A 15,802-nucleotide genomic window follows, 5' to 3' on the forward strand; every position below is an offset into this window, starting at 1 on the left:
TGATCCGCCATCGGCTTGAGCCAGGCCAGGGCCAGATTCGTGCCATGCCAGGGCCGCATTCGTGCCAGCATCAGGTGTGAGAGCTGAGCTAGGTGGAGCTCTGAATGTAGCGTTCATCTGACCTCTCGCTTCTCCTTCCCCCACAGCACCAAGGGTTGTTACGGCTGGGGATATTCTGTTAGCTTTCATATTGCCCACCGCCGTGATCAACAGCCATCGCGAGGGATTCAAATCTGTTATGCTAGAGTGCACCATCACTAAGGCTGTGCAGATGGGCATCATATTTTTTATTATTAATTAAACCATTCATCAAGATCTGCACAATAAAATTGTGCTTTCCTCAGCGATCATGCATGGTGTTATCTAGGTAGACCGGACATCAGATGGCCAACTGAGTCGTAAAAAAGTCAACTTCTCATTTCCAAAATGAAGCTTCATATTCATCAGTTGCCACTTAACCATTCTCCACACACTTCAGTCTCGTTGATCTATGACGTGGGCTTATCAGTATCATGTCTGAAGGAGGTAAACCGCTAATAGCAGTTCCTCACATTCACTTGTTACTTAGGGGAAATAAGACTGGCAGGCAGTTTCATCAGTAACATCACAAAGGTAAATCCAGCGGGGAGTTTGTGTGACAGATGACAAAAATAAAAAATCACTTTGAAAATCATTACACAGGCTGGTGGCCTCTCAAAATGAAGGTTCCCTTGCCTGAGGCTGAAGGAATGTGATTGAGACTCTCTCTGAATACAATCAACATGCAGCAAGCTCCGTCTTTCTATAAACCATGAGAATACTGAAATGCTACTGCTTGCATAAATGTCTGCTTAATAAAGAACATAAGGGTTGGAGCAGGCGTCACCCAACAGTTTTTCTCTTCCTTTTAAGGATGCTGACCAAAATATTGTAATACTGAAAAATGAAAAAAGGTCGCACCATGCATAGGTTTCTTTATTACACAGACGCGTTTCGGCGTTCTGCCTTCTGCCTTCCTCAGTGAGGCATAACGCCGAAACGCGTCTGTGTAATAAAGAAACCTATGCATGGTGCGACCTTTTTTCATTTTTCTGCTTAATAAAGAATACATCTCTTAGGGATATAATGTAATAATACATCAATGCGTGCAATCATTGGCAATACTGTAAATATCTGTTGTAGTAGCTGAGTAGAATTGTCCTTTGCAATCTCTCAATACACTATCACAATAATCTCCAAGCCATACACTGTTCTTCAGTGTTGGTGTACATTGTGGTTCTGCATAGAGACACATGTGGGTGGCCACATCAGGGTTTGATCCCCAACCATCCAGGAGTCTGCTGCCATCAACTCAACACCTGTTTATCTTCATGTATATTTTGTAGATCTAGTTCCCTACAAAACATTAAGTCCAATGAAGGCTGAATGCTTTACTATGGTAAGCAAACCATTTAAAATGCCCCCCCATGACAGACAGGTCAGACTCAGCAAAATACAGGACCCAAAATTGCCCCATTCATAGATTTAGGAGCAAAAAGTCATTCTTTGCATTTTTCAGCCCAGCGTAAGCTGTTACAGTGCATATGTTAGACAGTGTATACAAACAGTTGGCCAATAAACTTGCATGCAACATAATAGGGTAACGCACTAGCACATATGGCAGACAAACCCAATCTCATATGGTCACAATCCCACAAACAAGCTTCTCTGTTTGATTTAACAAGAAAGCAGCCTTGCCGTTAAAAAAAAGGAGAGGCATGTTCTCCCTAGGATTTAGAGGGAAAAAACAGATAATGAAATATTGTGCGTTGCCCAAATTAGATATTGCACAAGTAAAAATATTCAATTTATCTCTTTTTCATTGGGCATGATGACAACTGAACCAGATGCTCTGTAACTAGAAAGTAAGCTATTAGCTTTTACGCCTTTTTATTGGCGCCGAGAGTGGAAGGTGGGAGGGATTCGACACAGAGGACATGACATTGCCCCACGCTGCAATAAAAAAACCTCCACGGAATATATTACCATACTGCTGTGGTGGCTGTGCGCGCAACAATATTCAGTGTGCCCGCCTGTACTGTGTGTGCTGTTACATGTTCATGCATGTATGTGCACCTGTTTATTTTCGTAGGATACATTTAAATTTACATTCCGAAAAAAAGCACCTTGAAACCATTGGTGGGGAGGCAAGGCTGGCTCATTAAATATGTATCAGCTGCAGTGAATGTTGTTATCCTGTAGAACCATCTGTCACTGTGAATCTCAAACTAGTCTCGCATAAGGCATGGAGGCCTACTACTGTATAATGTTGTAGTGTGGACTGCAATCAGCGACTGCACAGCGCAGAGCAGCGAGCGTTCAGCCAGCCAGCCAGCCTGCACAGTGCTGCACTGGGGCGTCGACGTCTTCACAAATGCACGCATGTGCAGCACCAGGGATTTGTGTAGGGTAGGCTATTATGCCTGCCTGTGTCTGTGACTGTGTGCTTGAGTATGTGTGTATTATTTCTGATTAATTTGACTGACTGTACTCAGCGAGAGAAAGAGATGCAAAGAAATGAATGAAATACATAAATACAGCAGAGGAGCCTTTGGTCTTGCTGGAACAGAGGATTGTGGAGAGGTGAGGATGAGACGGTAAAAGAGAAGGATGGGGGGATGGAGTGTGTGTGTGTGGGAGAGAGAGAGAGAGAGAGAGAGAGAGAGAGAGAGAGAGAGAGAGAGAGAGAGAGAGAGAGAGAGAGAGAGAGAGAGAGAGAGAGAGAGAGAGAGAGAGAGAGAGGGTCAAGACAAGCCCGGGAGAGAGCAGCGGTGGGGGAGGGGAGAGTGAGTAGTAGGAGAAGTAGAGAGGGAGGAAATGGGGGATGGGAGGGACATTCAGAGGGAGAGAAAAAGAAAAAAAGCATGGGGGAGGGTACAGAGAGAGAGAGAGAGAGATGGAGAATGAGAGAGAGAGAGAACGAGAGAGAGAGAGAAAGGAAAAGAGATAGTGATGTAGGTTAAACAGCATCTGTTACTGATGAGAGCAAAAAAAATGAGTGGAAAACAGAACACCTCACTTCAATGTGAGAGAAACCAAATCAAAAGGGTCCACCGCACAGCTCTGCATCCATCCAGGAGATCTGTAAAGACATCCTCACAGTCCCCACTTCACACACACACACACACACCGCCTCTCGTACACAAGCCATCTCTTCCCTGAGCATCCCTGAGCATCCCCCCTCCCCCTCCCCTCCCTCCCACCCCCTCCATCAATGCATCCCTGCAGCTTGGTGTGACGTGTTATGTAAGCCTAGTAATCTCAGGTACTAGGGGAGGGAGGGAGGGAGTGAAAGTGCATAGCATACACAACCCATCCCATGATGCATCTGTGCGTTAGGGGTTGGGGCCAAGGTTAGGATATGGAGAGGGGGTAGTGCATGAGGGGGTTGGTATATATGTGGGTTGGGGGTGGTGGGTGAAGATGGGGGATTGGGGGAGAGGGCATAGGGTTAGTTGGCCTGTTATTATCCGTGTCCTCTCTGCCCCGTGCAATTAAAGCCATTAGCTAATGCCCCCCTGGATGTGACTTGCGGTGGTACTGGGACAGGTACTGACAGCTGTGCCTGCCAGCCTGCTACATAGGAAAAAGGCACATTGGAAGAGGACTGGGGCAAGAAATATGGGTACAATATACAATTGTACAATGGTAAATTACAAAATCAGACACACAAATGTGCATTGGGACTTCGACTATGGTACCTTGACAATCTCTCTCTCTTTCTCTCTTTCTCTCTTTCTCTCTCTCTCTCTCTCTCTCTCTCTCTCTCTCTCTCTCTCTCTCTCTCTCTCTCTCTCTCTCTCAAATTGTCAGTACATACACTGTGCACAAAAACAAAACCATGGAGAAGAAGTAATATGTAATGTAACTATTTATATGTTTCTAGGAAACCAGTGACGATGTGTTACAGAGTAGACGCTGTGCCTTCAGCCCCAGCTTGAGTCAGCAGAAAGACAAGAACACTGGAGAGTCCTTTAGCTGGAGTGACAAACAAGGTGAAGATACACACTGCAAGAGCACAACCTACAAAACCTGGACTTTGGCACAGGCTGTTCGTAGCTTAGACAAGACAAGTTTTTGTAATGATGGGCATGATTTTCTGTCAACATTTCTCAAAGTAATTCTCTGCCAGGACAACAGAAGGTGTAGCATTTTTCTCGGCCACCACGCTTTGCTTTTCGAATAGGCACCACACAGCTCAATCGTAATGCAAAAAGTGGCGGCCGAGTCGCGCTGTGTCGAGCTGTAGGCCTACCAGAAAAACGGCAGTGGAAAAGAGGCAATGTACTAATGGCACAGGTCAGAGGTCAGACCCTATAGGGCAGGGGTGGGGAACCTTTCTCATTCGAAGCGCCACTTCAAATTCATCCGAGGGCCGTAAAAGTCCTCCAAGGGCCGTACTATGAACACAAACCAGGATTTTCCCCTTCACTTTAGGCCTATATTGAAGGCAGCCACATTTAAACAAACACCACCTTCTTTAGGTTCCCTGAATATAACTTAATTGTATTGCAAATGTATTTTCTAAAATTCCTTTACAAAATATGTCATATTTCATGTGAAGCTGAATAACATTAAAATTATATTGGAGGCCGGATAAAACAGCCTCAAGGGCCGCAAACGGACCTCGAGACATAGGTTCCCCACCCCTGCCCTAGGGTAATGTAACCACCTGACCAATATCTGTGCAAGACCAGTGGAGGAGCTCCATAGTAGAACTAGCTGTTAATGTTAACTATCAATGAGTGGTAACGATTGACGGTGGACATTTCAGTAGAAATCTGCACTGATTTCAGATTTATACTATTTATTTGTTTACAAGGACTGTTTGTGATTTAGCTGGGGCAGAACACACAGCACACAGAGATAACATAAAGTCCACCGACCCACAGTCGCATATAAACTCCAGAAATAGCTAAACATTTTCCGGACAAAACTGATTGACGGACTGACATAGACCCACACACTGAATGTCAGTAAAAAACACTGAAATTAGAATAATAAGAAACAACATGAAAAAGAACTTGGAAATGAACAATTGTATTTCTTAAAACCTCGTTGTCCCACCCACTGACACATAATGGCAGCCTACTCCCTGTTCTCTGACACTAGGGGATTCCTGCTCCCAGACTGCAGTCTCTGAGATGATCGTAACGGCACATTCCGGAAAGTCTTAGTCACCTGGTTACAGTAAAGCTACCCAAGGGGGGGGTGGGGGGGTCGGGGGGGGCTGGATGGAATGGGAGTAGGGGGTGTCGTTTTCTCACCACTAAACCCATGTGTCATAGAAGATACTGAGCAATCAATGCACATTGGCTGATGGTGTGATGGTGTGCAGGAAAAGAGCAAGAGACGAGCAAAGAGAGAATAGTAAAATGGCTTTTGACATTTGTTAGTAAGGGGTGAGAAATCTCAGTGGCTGCTGTGACCATAATTCCATATGTCTTCCAGCAGAGAGAGGCAGGTAATGGCGTTTTTTCCCCTCACTCCTCTCCTTCTACTGTGAACTGCAAATTGGCAATTAGGAGAATGAAGCCACACTGAGTCACAGATTGATCCATTTTCATGTGCAGCCTCACCAAATTCCCTTGCTGCTGATGCTATTGCTGCTGCTGCTGTTGGTGGTGCTACACAGTAGTTGTATACTGACAATGCAGGCAGCCAGTGATCTGCTCTTTCCAGCAGCATGGTCAAACTGACTGAGCATGGTCAACTGACCACTGACTGAGCACACACCATTTGGAGAGCTGCCGAGGAGAGGGAGAAGCTGGCTGGGTACTCAGCATATATTTCTATACATGGGACTTGGTGATGGAGGAAATCGTGTTTTCTCGATTTTGTACCGTTTCGTATGGGGTATGAGGCACTCTGGGTAAATGACAACAGATTTTGATCAGCCTTCTTGCCATAAACCTTCCTGAGCAGATCCGAACACACGCACTAACGCCCGCACGCATCCGCATGCACACACGCACGCACACAGACACACCTCAATGTGCACACATGCATACACATTCTATAACATGAATGCTAATATAAGTGGCCGTGGTAATGTTTCAGATTTCATTAGACATGATGGCATGAGATGAGAAGATGCCTTAATTTGCGGTGTATACCTGCTAATGTTATGATTCATATCACTGTACGACATACAGTATGTACGGATTTCAATTAAAATTGCTCTGCGCAATTATATCAACCAAAGCAAGATGCGCCTTTGCGTTTCATTAAAAAACATCACCCCTCTCAGATTAGGCCATAAATACAATCTTCCCTTCAGGCCTCTGGGCTGCCACACCAATTCAAAGTGATGCTTTAAATGTACGAGACCCTATGGAGAGAGCGCCTATGGATTGCTCAGGGAGGGCGGATGCCTCAAGCCAATACAACATAAATCACAGTAACGGCGTTCCTTTCTCCCTGTGTTCTCTCCCGAAATGTTTGGAGCCGGCTGCTGACCCATTCATCAGCAGCCGATCATCAATATCGTCGCTTGCCATCAGGATTCTCCTGACATTCACTTGATTGTTATCTGGTTGTTAGCATATCATTGAATATCCCTTCCTCAACAGATGAGCTGCCCACGGCACATTATTTCCTTAATGACACGATGCGGATCAGCCAAATTAGGTTCCTGCCTTCTTTTTTTAATATATCACATCATCAGTTATTGTATGACGTTGGCAGTGCTTGAAATGCCTATAAGCGTCTTAGGAATAGCAACACTCATGCAAATATTTCAAGTAATAGGAGTTAAATGTATTTGCAATCCATCTGTGAGATTTGCCTTGGCGAATTGAGAGGTCTTTTACTTTTATGACAGAAGTTATCACATTATTGAAGCTCGTTGGGATTGTCCTGCACAAATGCATTGTAGCAGATATACTGAAGATCAATGCAGTCAAGTGAAACTATCTTCATTGATCCCCTGTCGAATGATAGTGGCCTCAGACTTGCTGCCTTTTTACCTGACAAGCGAACATGAGTAAAAGAGCTTTGTCTGATGAATACCGTGGAGAATAGCTGTTAAGAGCCTATTTCGTTACAATCACATCAGTTAGAATTGTCAATATTGTAACAGTAACAATGGCTAATGAATAGCAATTGCCAGCTCATCTACAAATCAGAGAGAGCTAGCGCTAGCAGCAAAAATTACTCGACAAAAAAGATCTGATGACATTAATAAGAGAAGCGAAGACAGGTTGTTTATGAAAAGACTGAACATTACAGCAGACTAGTGTTGACCAAATTTGCAAATTGAACATCACAAACATTCAGTGTTGTTTCTACAGTACAAAATGTTATTCCATAATCTTCCATATATCCCCTTCATTCCCCGGCCACAGACGTTGAGAGCTCCTCAGGAATGCCAACAAGCTCATCCAGACACAAAAGGTTCTCTTGTCGACTCCCATGTGGGTAGTGTGACTGGTCACAGTGCCGGAGAGACGCGGCCCTGTCAGTTCGGATAGATGACCAGGTGATGGAGGACACAGTCATCCTGTGACTGTGACTTGCCCCCCCGGGAGAGAGAGGATCGAGGCCAGCAGACAGCCAGGGCAAAAGCGACCATAACGAGAAAAAAAAGATCAAGTAGATGATGTATCATCTTTTTTGTTTTCTGTCTTTTAGATATCTTTTTATATCGTCCAAATAAAGATCTCTGCTCGCTGTTTCAGTTTTATACGTGGAGTGCAGGAACTGATTCGTGACATCTATGAATGAGGACAGGCAGGTCTTTCGCTTGGAGTAGAACATCGACTGATTTCAGAGCATGGCTTGTCTTCTTTTGCCTCCATCTCTTCTTTCTTGCCTTTCTCCCTTTTCTCCTCTCCCTCTCTCTCTCTCTCTCTCTCTCTCTCTCTCTCTCTCTCTCAATGCCTCTGTATCGTTCTTTCCTCTGGTGAACACTGCTCTCAGGGTTGGGCGCTGAGCTGGCTGGCTGGCTGCCTTTCTTGACTCAACACCTCGACGCTGCTGACTCACCCCTCCATACCGACAAATGTCGACAAAAAACGTGATGCTGTCAATCAGAGTGGTAATCATAATGCACATTTCCGTCTGGGAGGAGGCGAAATGACAAAATGGAGGTGAAATGAAATGATACGCAAAAAGCAATTAAAAGATGATATTCTTCTCAGGCAACTGTGATTAGCAACTGATGTGACAAGTTGGCTTTTTTTCCCCACAGTGGTAGCCAGGCAGTTTGCACCCATTCCTGCTGCTTGACAGTTACACGCAACATAACATGATACCTAACATTGTCAATGTGCCGTGCTGATGTGCATGAACGAGGCAGAAGCAGCAGCAGCAGCAGCGGCAGTGGGTGACTACTGGCGAATCAGTAGTGAGGAACGCGGACCTCGTGATCACGGCACAGAGGGCTCAGGCTTCATGTTAAGCATGCCAATTGCCACCAGACACAGAAAGAGACAAGCATGTCCACTCCCAAGGACGTGGCGGTGAAAGGGCGCCCAGCGGACATACATGCTCCCAGGCTTGCTATGAAAGGCATCGGGCTGTAACACCCCCTGCCACCTCTCATTTTAATCTTCATTCTCTTGCACCAGGAAGGGCAATAGCTCAAGCAAGCTACAGCCAGCATCACTCAGACATCCTTCTGATTGGCCATACCATGGCACAAATGGTAGGGCACTCGTTTGCTATGCGGCCGACCCGGGTTCGATTCCTGGCCCGGGTCCTTGGCCGATCCTTCCCCGTCTCTCTCTCTCTCTCCCAACTCACTTCTTGTCACCATCTGCACTGTACTATCATGAATAAGGTAAAAAAAAGACCAAAAAATATCTTTAGAAATCCTTCAGATGCCCATGCCATTGAACTCTCTCTTGGTAGCCATCAATTCATGTATTGACGCTCCTCTCTCCACACATGCTTCCACATATCTGTGGGTTTTTTTCTGTGTTAGTGTTGAGCTTGGTGTGTTATAAATAGAAGGTTGTGGTGATGGCCCATGGTACTTAACAACCTCACAAAGGGAAAAAAACATCCCTGTGAGTATCGGCTGGTTCAGACACAGGCTGATCTGGACCAGGATACACACACACACACACACACACACACACACACACACACACACACACACACACACACACACACACACACACACACACACACACACACACACACACACACACACACACACACACACACACACACACACACACACAGAGCTCAGGGTCATTCCAAGACTGTTTGCAATGACAATGCAAATTTTCAGCTTTCTCTCTCTCTCTCTCTCTCTCTCTCTCTCTCTCTCTCTCTCTCTCTCTCTCTCTCTCTCTCTCTCTCTCTCTCACTCATGTTCCTTTCCTTCCACCTCAGCTCAGCAACAACCTCAATTATTTGCTTATCTGAAATGATATCCATGGCCCAAACCCATGAAATAGCGGGCTGCAGAGTGTATTGATCCACTTCTTATAATTGTACCAAATATAGCAGTGGGGAATTTATGATGATGAAGTAGCAGCAGGTTCTGCGTGGTCAATACCAAAACATTTATTAGGTTAATGAATCACTGTGATTCCTGTCATGAAAAGCATCCGTTTCCTCTGAGCTTCTCAAATACACGGACTTCAAGTAGGCTCAATGCCTACAGTACAAGCAGGTTCTATGTGTTAGGGCATGGACTCTGAAATAAATGTGTTGATACTATGTAGAATGGCAATGACCAAGTTATAATGCATTACCAATAAGTCAGATACTGTATACTGGTGCTGCAGTGTAACAGTAGTAAAGTCTTTTGAGGCTACAGGACTTGTTCTAGCAGGAAATCTGGCTTAACCAGCATGAGCGGAGGTAAGTTACCAATAGAAGACAATAATAGGAAGCGTGTGATAGCATATCAGCATTAGATGAAGACGCGATGCTGTTCTATCAGATGCTCAATCTGAATTAAACTCTTAAGACATCGTCCCTGTTATAAATCTGCTGTTACCAGAATGTCAATGATCAAGTCAATGTGTTGCTAAAGGCTAAGTGTAATGCAATAGCAGTGTAGTACTATGGTAGTAAACTCTTTTTAACAACTATTACCACGTTCCACTGACGGAACGGTGCCTATTATGAGGCGGCTTTACTCAGGTTTGATTCGTGTGCTGGAAGATGAGCCTCGAGCACAAGCATCTGTTTCGCCAAACACTATACGTTTACTGTGTCGTTCTGAATACAGCTGCATCATGGTAATGCAAGGCACCTCTCTCGTGTCATGGCCACCCAAGAACCACCACCCTCACCCACCAGCCGCCACCCACACACCTCATCACCACGTCCATTCCTTGGCTCCTCCATGCTCATTGTTGTTTATTTATCTTTAATTGGTTTCTGATTGGGTAAGAGAGGCAGATGCTATATTTGGCACAGCCCCGGGCGAGCGGAAACCTTCGCTTCCTTGTCAAACACCAGGTGCTACCTGGTTTGTCCTGGGGCTCACAGGACGGTATCATTTTGCCTATGTACCACTGGGCCCCAGCTTATAAGCTTTTATTTAGCTTCACTTGGGGAGCCTTCTCTCCATTCTGTTATACTTTTTCATGAGATGTAACTGAACGTCAAAATGACGGTGTGGAGAGAGAAATAAATCATTAATTCATTCATTCGTTCATTTGGCTCCGGGAGCCCAAAGCAGTCTCTCTTCGCAATCGCATGACCATGTAATGTTCTAGATAGTTCTAGGATTGGAACTGACGCACGGGTAAATTACTATATCAACCCATCTATTGTAATCTATTGTAAATGTGTTGATTTGATAAGGGGTATAGGTATCAAGGCTGATTGTTCAGTAGTTACACTTAGTGATGGCCTGTCATTGGCCATGGCCTAACGGTAGGGCACTGGGTTACTATGTTGGTGACCTGGGTTCGATTCTGGCCCAGGTCATTTGTCGATCTCTCCCCATCTCTCTCTCTCCCCACTCGTTTCCTGTTAAGCATAACAGCTAAATATCAGTAATCATACCTTGCCTTGAAAAGATAGGTAAGCAAATCCACTATTTTGCATTTTCTAAATAATATTCACTCACATTAACCATAGCCTCCTAATGTGTGCTGTTCCACCTGTGGAACACTGTAATCGTGGCTGAAAAGACTAAACTGCCATTGCATTTCGCTGCAAAGTCCTTTAGCAATACATTAGCTCCTGGTCATTGCCGTTCTGGTAACAGCAAATGTATAACAGGGGCCATGTCGTAACAGATTAACATCTGTCTGTGTTTGGGCTGAGCAACCATCCCTGAAAATACGGAATCGTCCTGTATTTACAAATAAAAGTATGGTTCCACGTTGAGCTGAAACAGGACACAATTTGGTTAAAATGCTGGAAATTGCATCCAAGATTTTTTTTTCTGGGGGAGGACCCCCCGACCCCCGTGACAATGAAGTGTCCCGTATTTTTTTGTTCAAAAAAGCCCCATTTCCGGATGAAATTCTTGCCGTTTTAATACTGGGTTAGCATGGCAGACAGACAGACGTTTCGGACTAAGCCTTCTCCAGCGTCTTTTGCGGCTTTTTTACTGAGCATGAACTTTGCTCGCACCCGCAGACCCTGTAAGAAACAGCGGGGAGTTGAGAGCACTTTCTCTAAAAAAAAGACTGTCCCATATTTTTTCCCCACAGAGAGTTACCAACCATAGTCTGCGTTCAACTCAATATCTCTGCTATCAATACTTGCGTTCATAGAAAACATAGTCAGCTGATTGTGCTATTTGCTAGCCTACCACAACTATTGACCTTTGAACCTGTCCAGTGCAGAATTTCACTGAAAATTGTTTTCAGATGGTGATGGGTTCCTGATCCATTTTCTCCTTTCCAGAGAATGAGTAAATCGTCATTTACAACTTGCACAAGAAAATCTTTTGCTGTGCGGTGCCAAGAAATAGGCCTACTGTAAGCGTGAGCTATATTGCCTTCATGCAAATCAGAATGCAACTGAATTAATGTCTTTTTAGAGTATGTGGGGGGATGCTGTCCCCTGTGTAGGCAGCTGGAAAGATCCTATTGGCAGCTCACAGAGGAGGAAGTGAGTGGCTCCATAGAAGCCTGTTTCTCTTTCACAAGGAGGCTCAAAAACAACAACAGCCGCCACAGTCATTACTTGGCAATACAGGTAACACTTTTAGTAATAATCGCCAACAGTGTCTGTCTGTCTACCTGTCCACTTGTCTGTGTTTTCTCTGTATCTTGTCTGAAATGAAAGGCTCGCTGCTAGCCTTGTTTTTTCGGCTACTTGAAGCAATACACTTGTTCTCTGTACAGGAGATTTCTAGGTTCATCTAATCAGTTGCACACACATGCAAAACATTTTAATTTGAGGGAGAGAGAGAGAGAGACAGAGAGATGGCTATATGCTTACTTCACTCTCTGCATCAGGAATAATGTAAACCCAAATTCTAACACCCACTCAGGCAGATGAAAATAAGCACAGGTGATATTGTACATGGCCACGGGTCTTCCTATGATTCCTGCATGTTTCAGACACTAGAATGGTCGGCCTCCTGTGATTGGCTAAAAATACTGAACAGCGTCAAGTGACGTTCTTCCAGGCTGCGTCTCTGATCAGTGAGATACGACGCGCAGGCAGAGTGGCACACTCGACGCACGTGCAATGCTAAACTCTTTTCTAAATCTCAAGGCCATTACATGACAGACACGGAAAGAGTGGGCTAAAGCCACTGTTTCTCTCCCGCTGTTCGTTTTATTCTGCCACTGACACCAATTTGGATCATTCTTGCTGTCTGCAAACGATTCCCTCATAGGGGGATGTAGCGCAACCAATACGTCACGGTGATGTTGATGATTACATAAAATGTCATTATTACTCGATCATATCGCAGCTGTCGGCAGGAATTCAAAATGCAATACTGTCATTGACACATACTTTGAGGTTGGAGGCTGTTCATTAGTCATTCAGTCAAACAGTCCTTCAGCAGCCTCTCCTCACAGATTTCTGCTACTCTCTGTCCACTAGAAAAGGGTGGGTTGGGGACACGAACTCGGTTCGCTCAGAGCAGAAATCTTTGTTCCTGAAATAAAACATCTCCCAAATGTGTTTTATCCTTACCACAGCGTGTACTGCCACAGCCCCGACAGATCTATGCTCTCATGAGATCTTTCGGCTACTGGCCGTTTCAGCACCCTGTTATGGGCGCATCCACTGCTGGAGGATTCAATCATTATGAGTGTAATGTATTAATGGAATGATCTCGCCAAAAGCGACTGATATTCAGGTAGACTAGTTCATATTGTGCTTTTCACAACCACATACGTGTCGGTCTACATTTGAATAGTTAAATATCACTAATACGCACAACGGGGAGAGAGAGAGAGAGAGAGAGAGAGAGAGAGAGAGAGAGAGAGAGAGAGAGAGAGAGAGAGAGATCTTTAAATTGGGGGCTGCACAGCAGCACCGAGTCCAGGCGTTTCCTCTCGGATTTTTATTGATCCTAAGACAGGGGAGGTTGGTGGAGGTAGGGCAACGCCAAAAAGCCACGGGCCTACCATTGATTTTATTTCTGGTCTTTTTTGTTGGAGAATATGTTCCCCTGAACCTCAACCCTCAACTTCACATGTGTACTCGCTTATATCAACTCATTATACAGTGCAAAAAAAGACAATTTGTTCAACATCACTTCTTTCCCCCCTTTATCGACTGACGCGTAAATTGTAGCCTTCCTCAAAAACTGAGAAGGGGCGGTGCAGATGCTAGCTGAAGTGGAAAAGGTGTCGAATAGTATCATTCAACAGCAATGAAATAATACAGCATTTATATTATGTCGACCACTTCCTCTTTTATGTCTTTGCAGACTCATTTTACTTCTTTTTTTGGAGAGGGAAGGGGAAGGGGTGTATACTCGGATATGTAATAATTATCCAGCCTTATATTTTCCCCCACCCGCACGCCCCATCATCATCAACCCCCAACCCCCCACCCCCTGCCCACTTCCCAACCCAACGTGAGTCGACCCCGTCCCACTCCGTTAAAATCCTACCACTAGCCAGGCATAAAAAATGTGAATGTAATTCGAATGGCGGACCACTCCATCCTCAGGGATGCAGGAAGCATCCATAGATCCGCCGAAGGATCTCTGTGCTTCAGTGCGTTCACTGTATGCACTCTCCGTCATACTTGGAGCAATTTAAAACAATCCGTTTTGGCCTCTCACGGTGATGCATAGCAGCCAATAAACATGAAGGCTACAGGTTTATGGGGTACAGAGATCTTTCGCTATCAGTGCCAATATAATTGTCTGCGTATATGTGTGAGACGGTATAGCCTAGTCAATTGTACTGCATTCTGCATTTTGAATGATGTTCGGCGGTAACTCTTTTTTCACCTTGCATACATCACATGTAACACAGCAGGCATGGGCACCGCCATTTACACATAGACGGCTTATGATACCAGAGCTAAAACATAAAATGGACGTTCAAATAGAAAATAGCCACAGAAAAGACCACAGCCGAACAGATTTACTGTCGTTTCCGCCAGCTACCAGTGAGAGGCCATCCGCTAACGCCCGACTGCGGTGAAGATTCGAGGAGATGGGAGGAGGAGAGAGGACCAGGGAGGAAGGAGGGCAGAGATGATAGGAATATATATATAAGCTTACACTTCGTAGTTCTTGCGTACGATCCTTCATTGTTCCCTCGCCGTGGTGGCTAAAATATATTCGTTGGGGATGTCGGTGCGGATAGTCTTCTTATTTCCGAGGGTTCCGGGTCCTTTAGATGTTAATCTGCAATTTATATTTGATAAGGGGTAGCGTATCCCCTGTGCAGTGTGCTACCGTGCCGTTTCCGTTCCCTATTCCCGTTTCACAGTGCTTGTGTGTCCTCAGTAGCGGCGCAGTGTGGCCCCGCAGCGCGCACAGACTCCAGCAAACGAATGCGATTCGAGCGCGGTACTGATGCTGCAAAAAAAAAAAAAAAAAAAAAAAAGCGATGCGGAGGGATGGTGCACCTCTGCGCACGCGCATCCTTCTCTCTCCATCTCTATCACTCTACCTGCCACCCCTCCCCCTCCGCCCTTTTTCCTCCTCTTCGCCGTCTCTCCGCAGCGCGTAATCGGACGGCGCTTTCCATGCCAACCAGGGAACTGTAGTTTGTTCTGAATAAATGAAAATCGCAGTCTGGGTTTTTTTTCTCCACTTCACCGCGGCAGGTTCAGGGGGTCCAAAGCACACACGCTTGTCATCCACTCGCAGAAGCAGTTCTGAGGAAGGAAGGGATGCTGAAGCAATGCTTTTAAAGCAAAATGTATGGTGAACCCGTGCATTGTGTTTAAAGACCACTTGAAGCTTTCTTTTGCTAAGACATCTTATGGTATTTTGCAGAATCTTATGATGGTTGATGGTTCCTGCTGTTTCACTATAATGTTAACAATATTTTTTACAGAAAAAAAATCTAATTAAATAAGTAATTCACTTACAAAATGTATGTTATTTACGAATAACATTTACAAATTTGGTAAAGCACTGTACACTTTTGAAGATGTCAGTGCGGGTACACACTCGCTGCAAGACATCCAAACTAACAGGAAAACATGACTTGTTGTCTGCCAAAGGGTTTACTCTGAGATGACACGCGCCATCATTCAGGTGTTTGTCCATTACGACAGGCTAAGGAGCAAAGCAATTTGAACTAAAGGCTTTTTATGATGAGGATGAACTCATCCCTCCCCACACAACACCCGACACCCCACCCTGCCCCTCCTCATCCCCCTTCATTTCCAGTCAGCCTGGCTGCTTGCCCAGTCAGATGGCAGAACCTGT

General features: G+C 45.0%; 1 protein-coding gene across 1 annotated transcript in view; it reads right to left on the reverse strand.

Annotated features, from left to right (window-relative positions):
* The window catches only part of stx1b (syntaxin 1B), a 67,240-nt gene extending 52,333 nt beyond the window's left edge, over window positions 1-14,907 (reverse strand). Inside the window, exon 1 of the mRNA XM_063222118.1 lies at window positions 14,642-14,907. Within this exon, the coding sequence (XP_063078188.1) occupies window positions 14,642-14,671 (30 nt within the window). The 5' untranslated portion in view covers window positions 14,672-14,907. The remainder of the gene's footprint in view (window positions 1-14,641) is intronic.
* Window positions 14,908-15,802: the final 895 nt, after the last annotated feature.

The sequence above is a fragment of the Engraulis encrasicolus genome, chromosome 2, assembly GCF_034702125.1.
Source record: "Engraulis encrasicolus isolate BLACKSEA-1 chromosome 2, IST_EnEncr_1.0, whole genome shotgun sequence".
NCBI classification, from domain to species: Eukaryota; Metazoa; Chordata; class Actinopteri; order Clupeiformes; family Engraulidae; genus Engraulis; species Engraulis encrasicolus.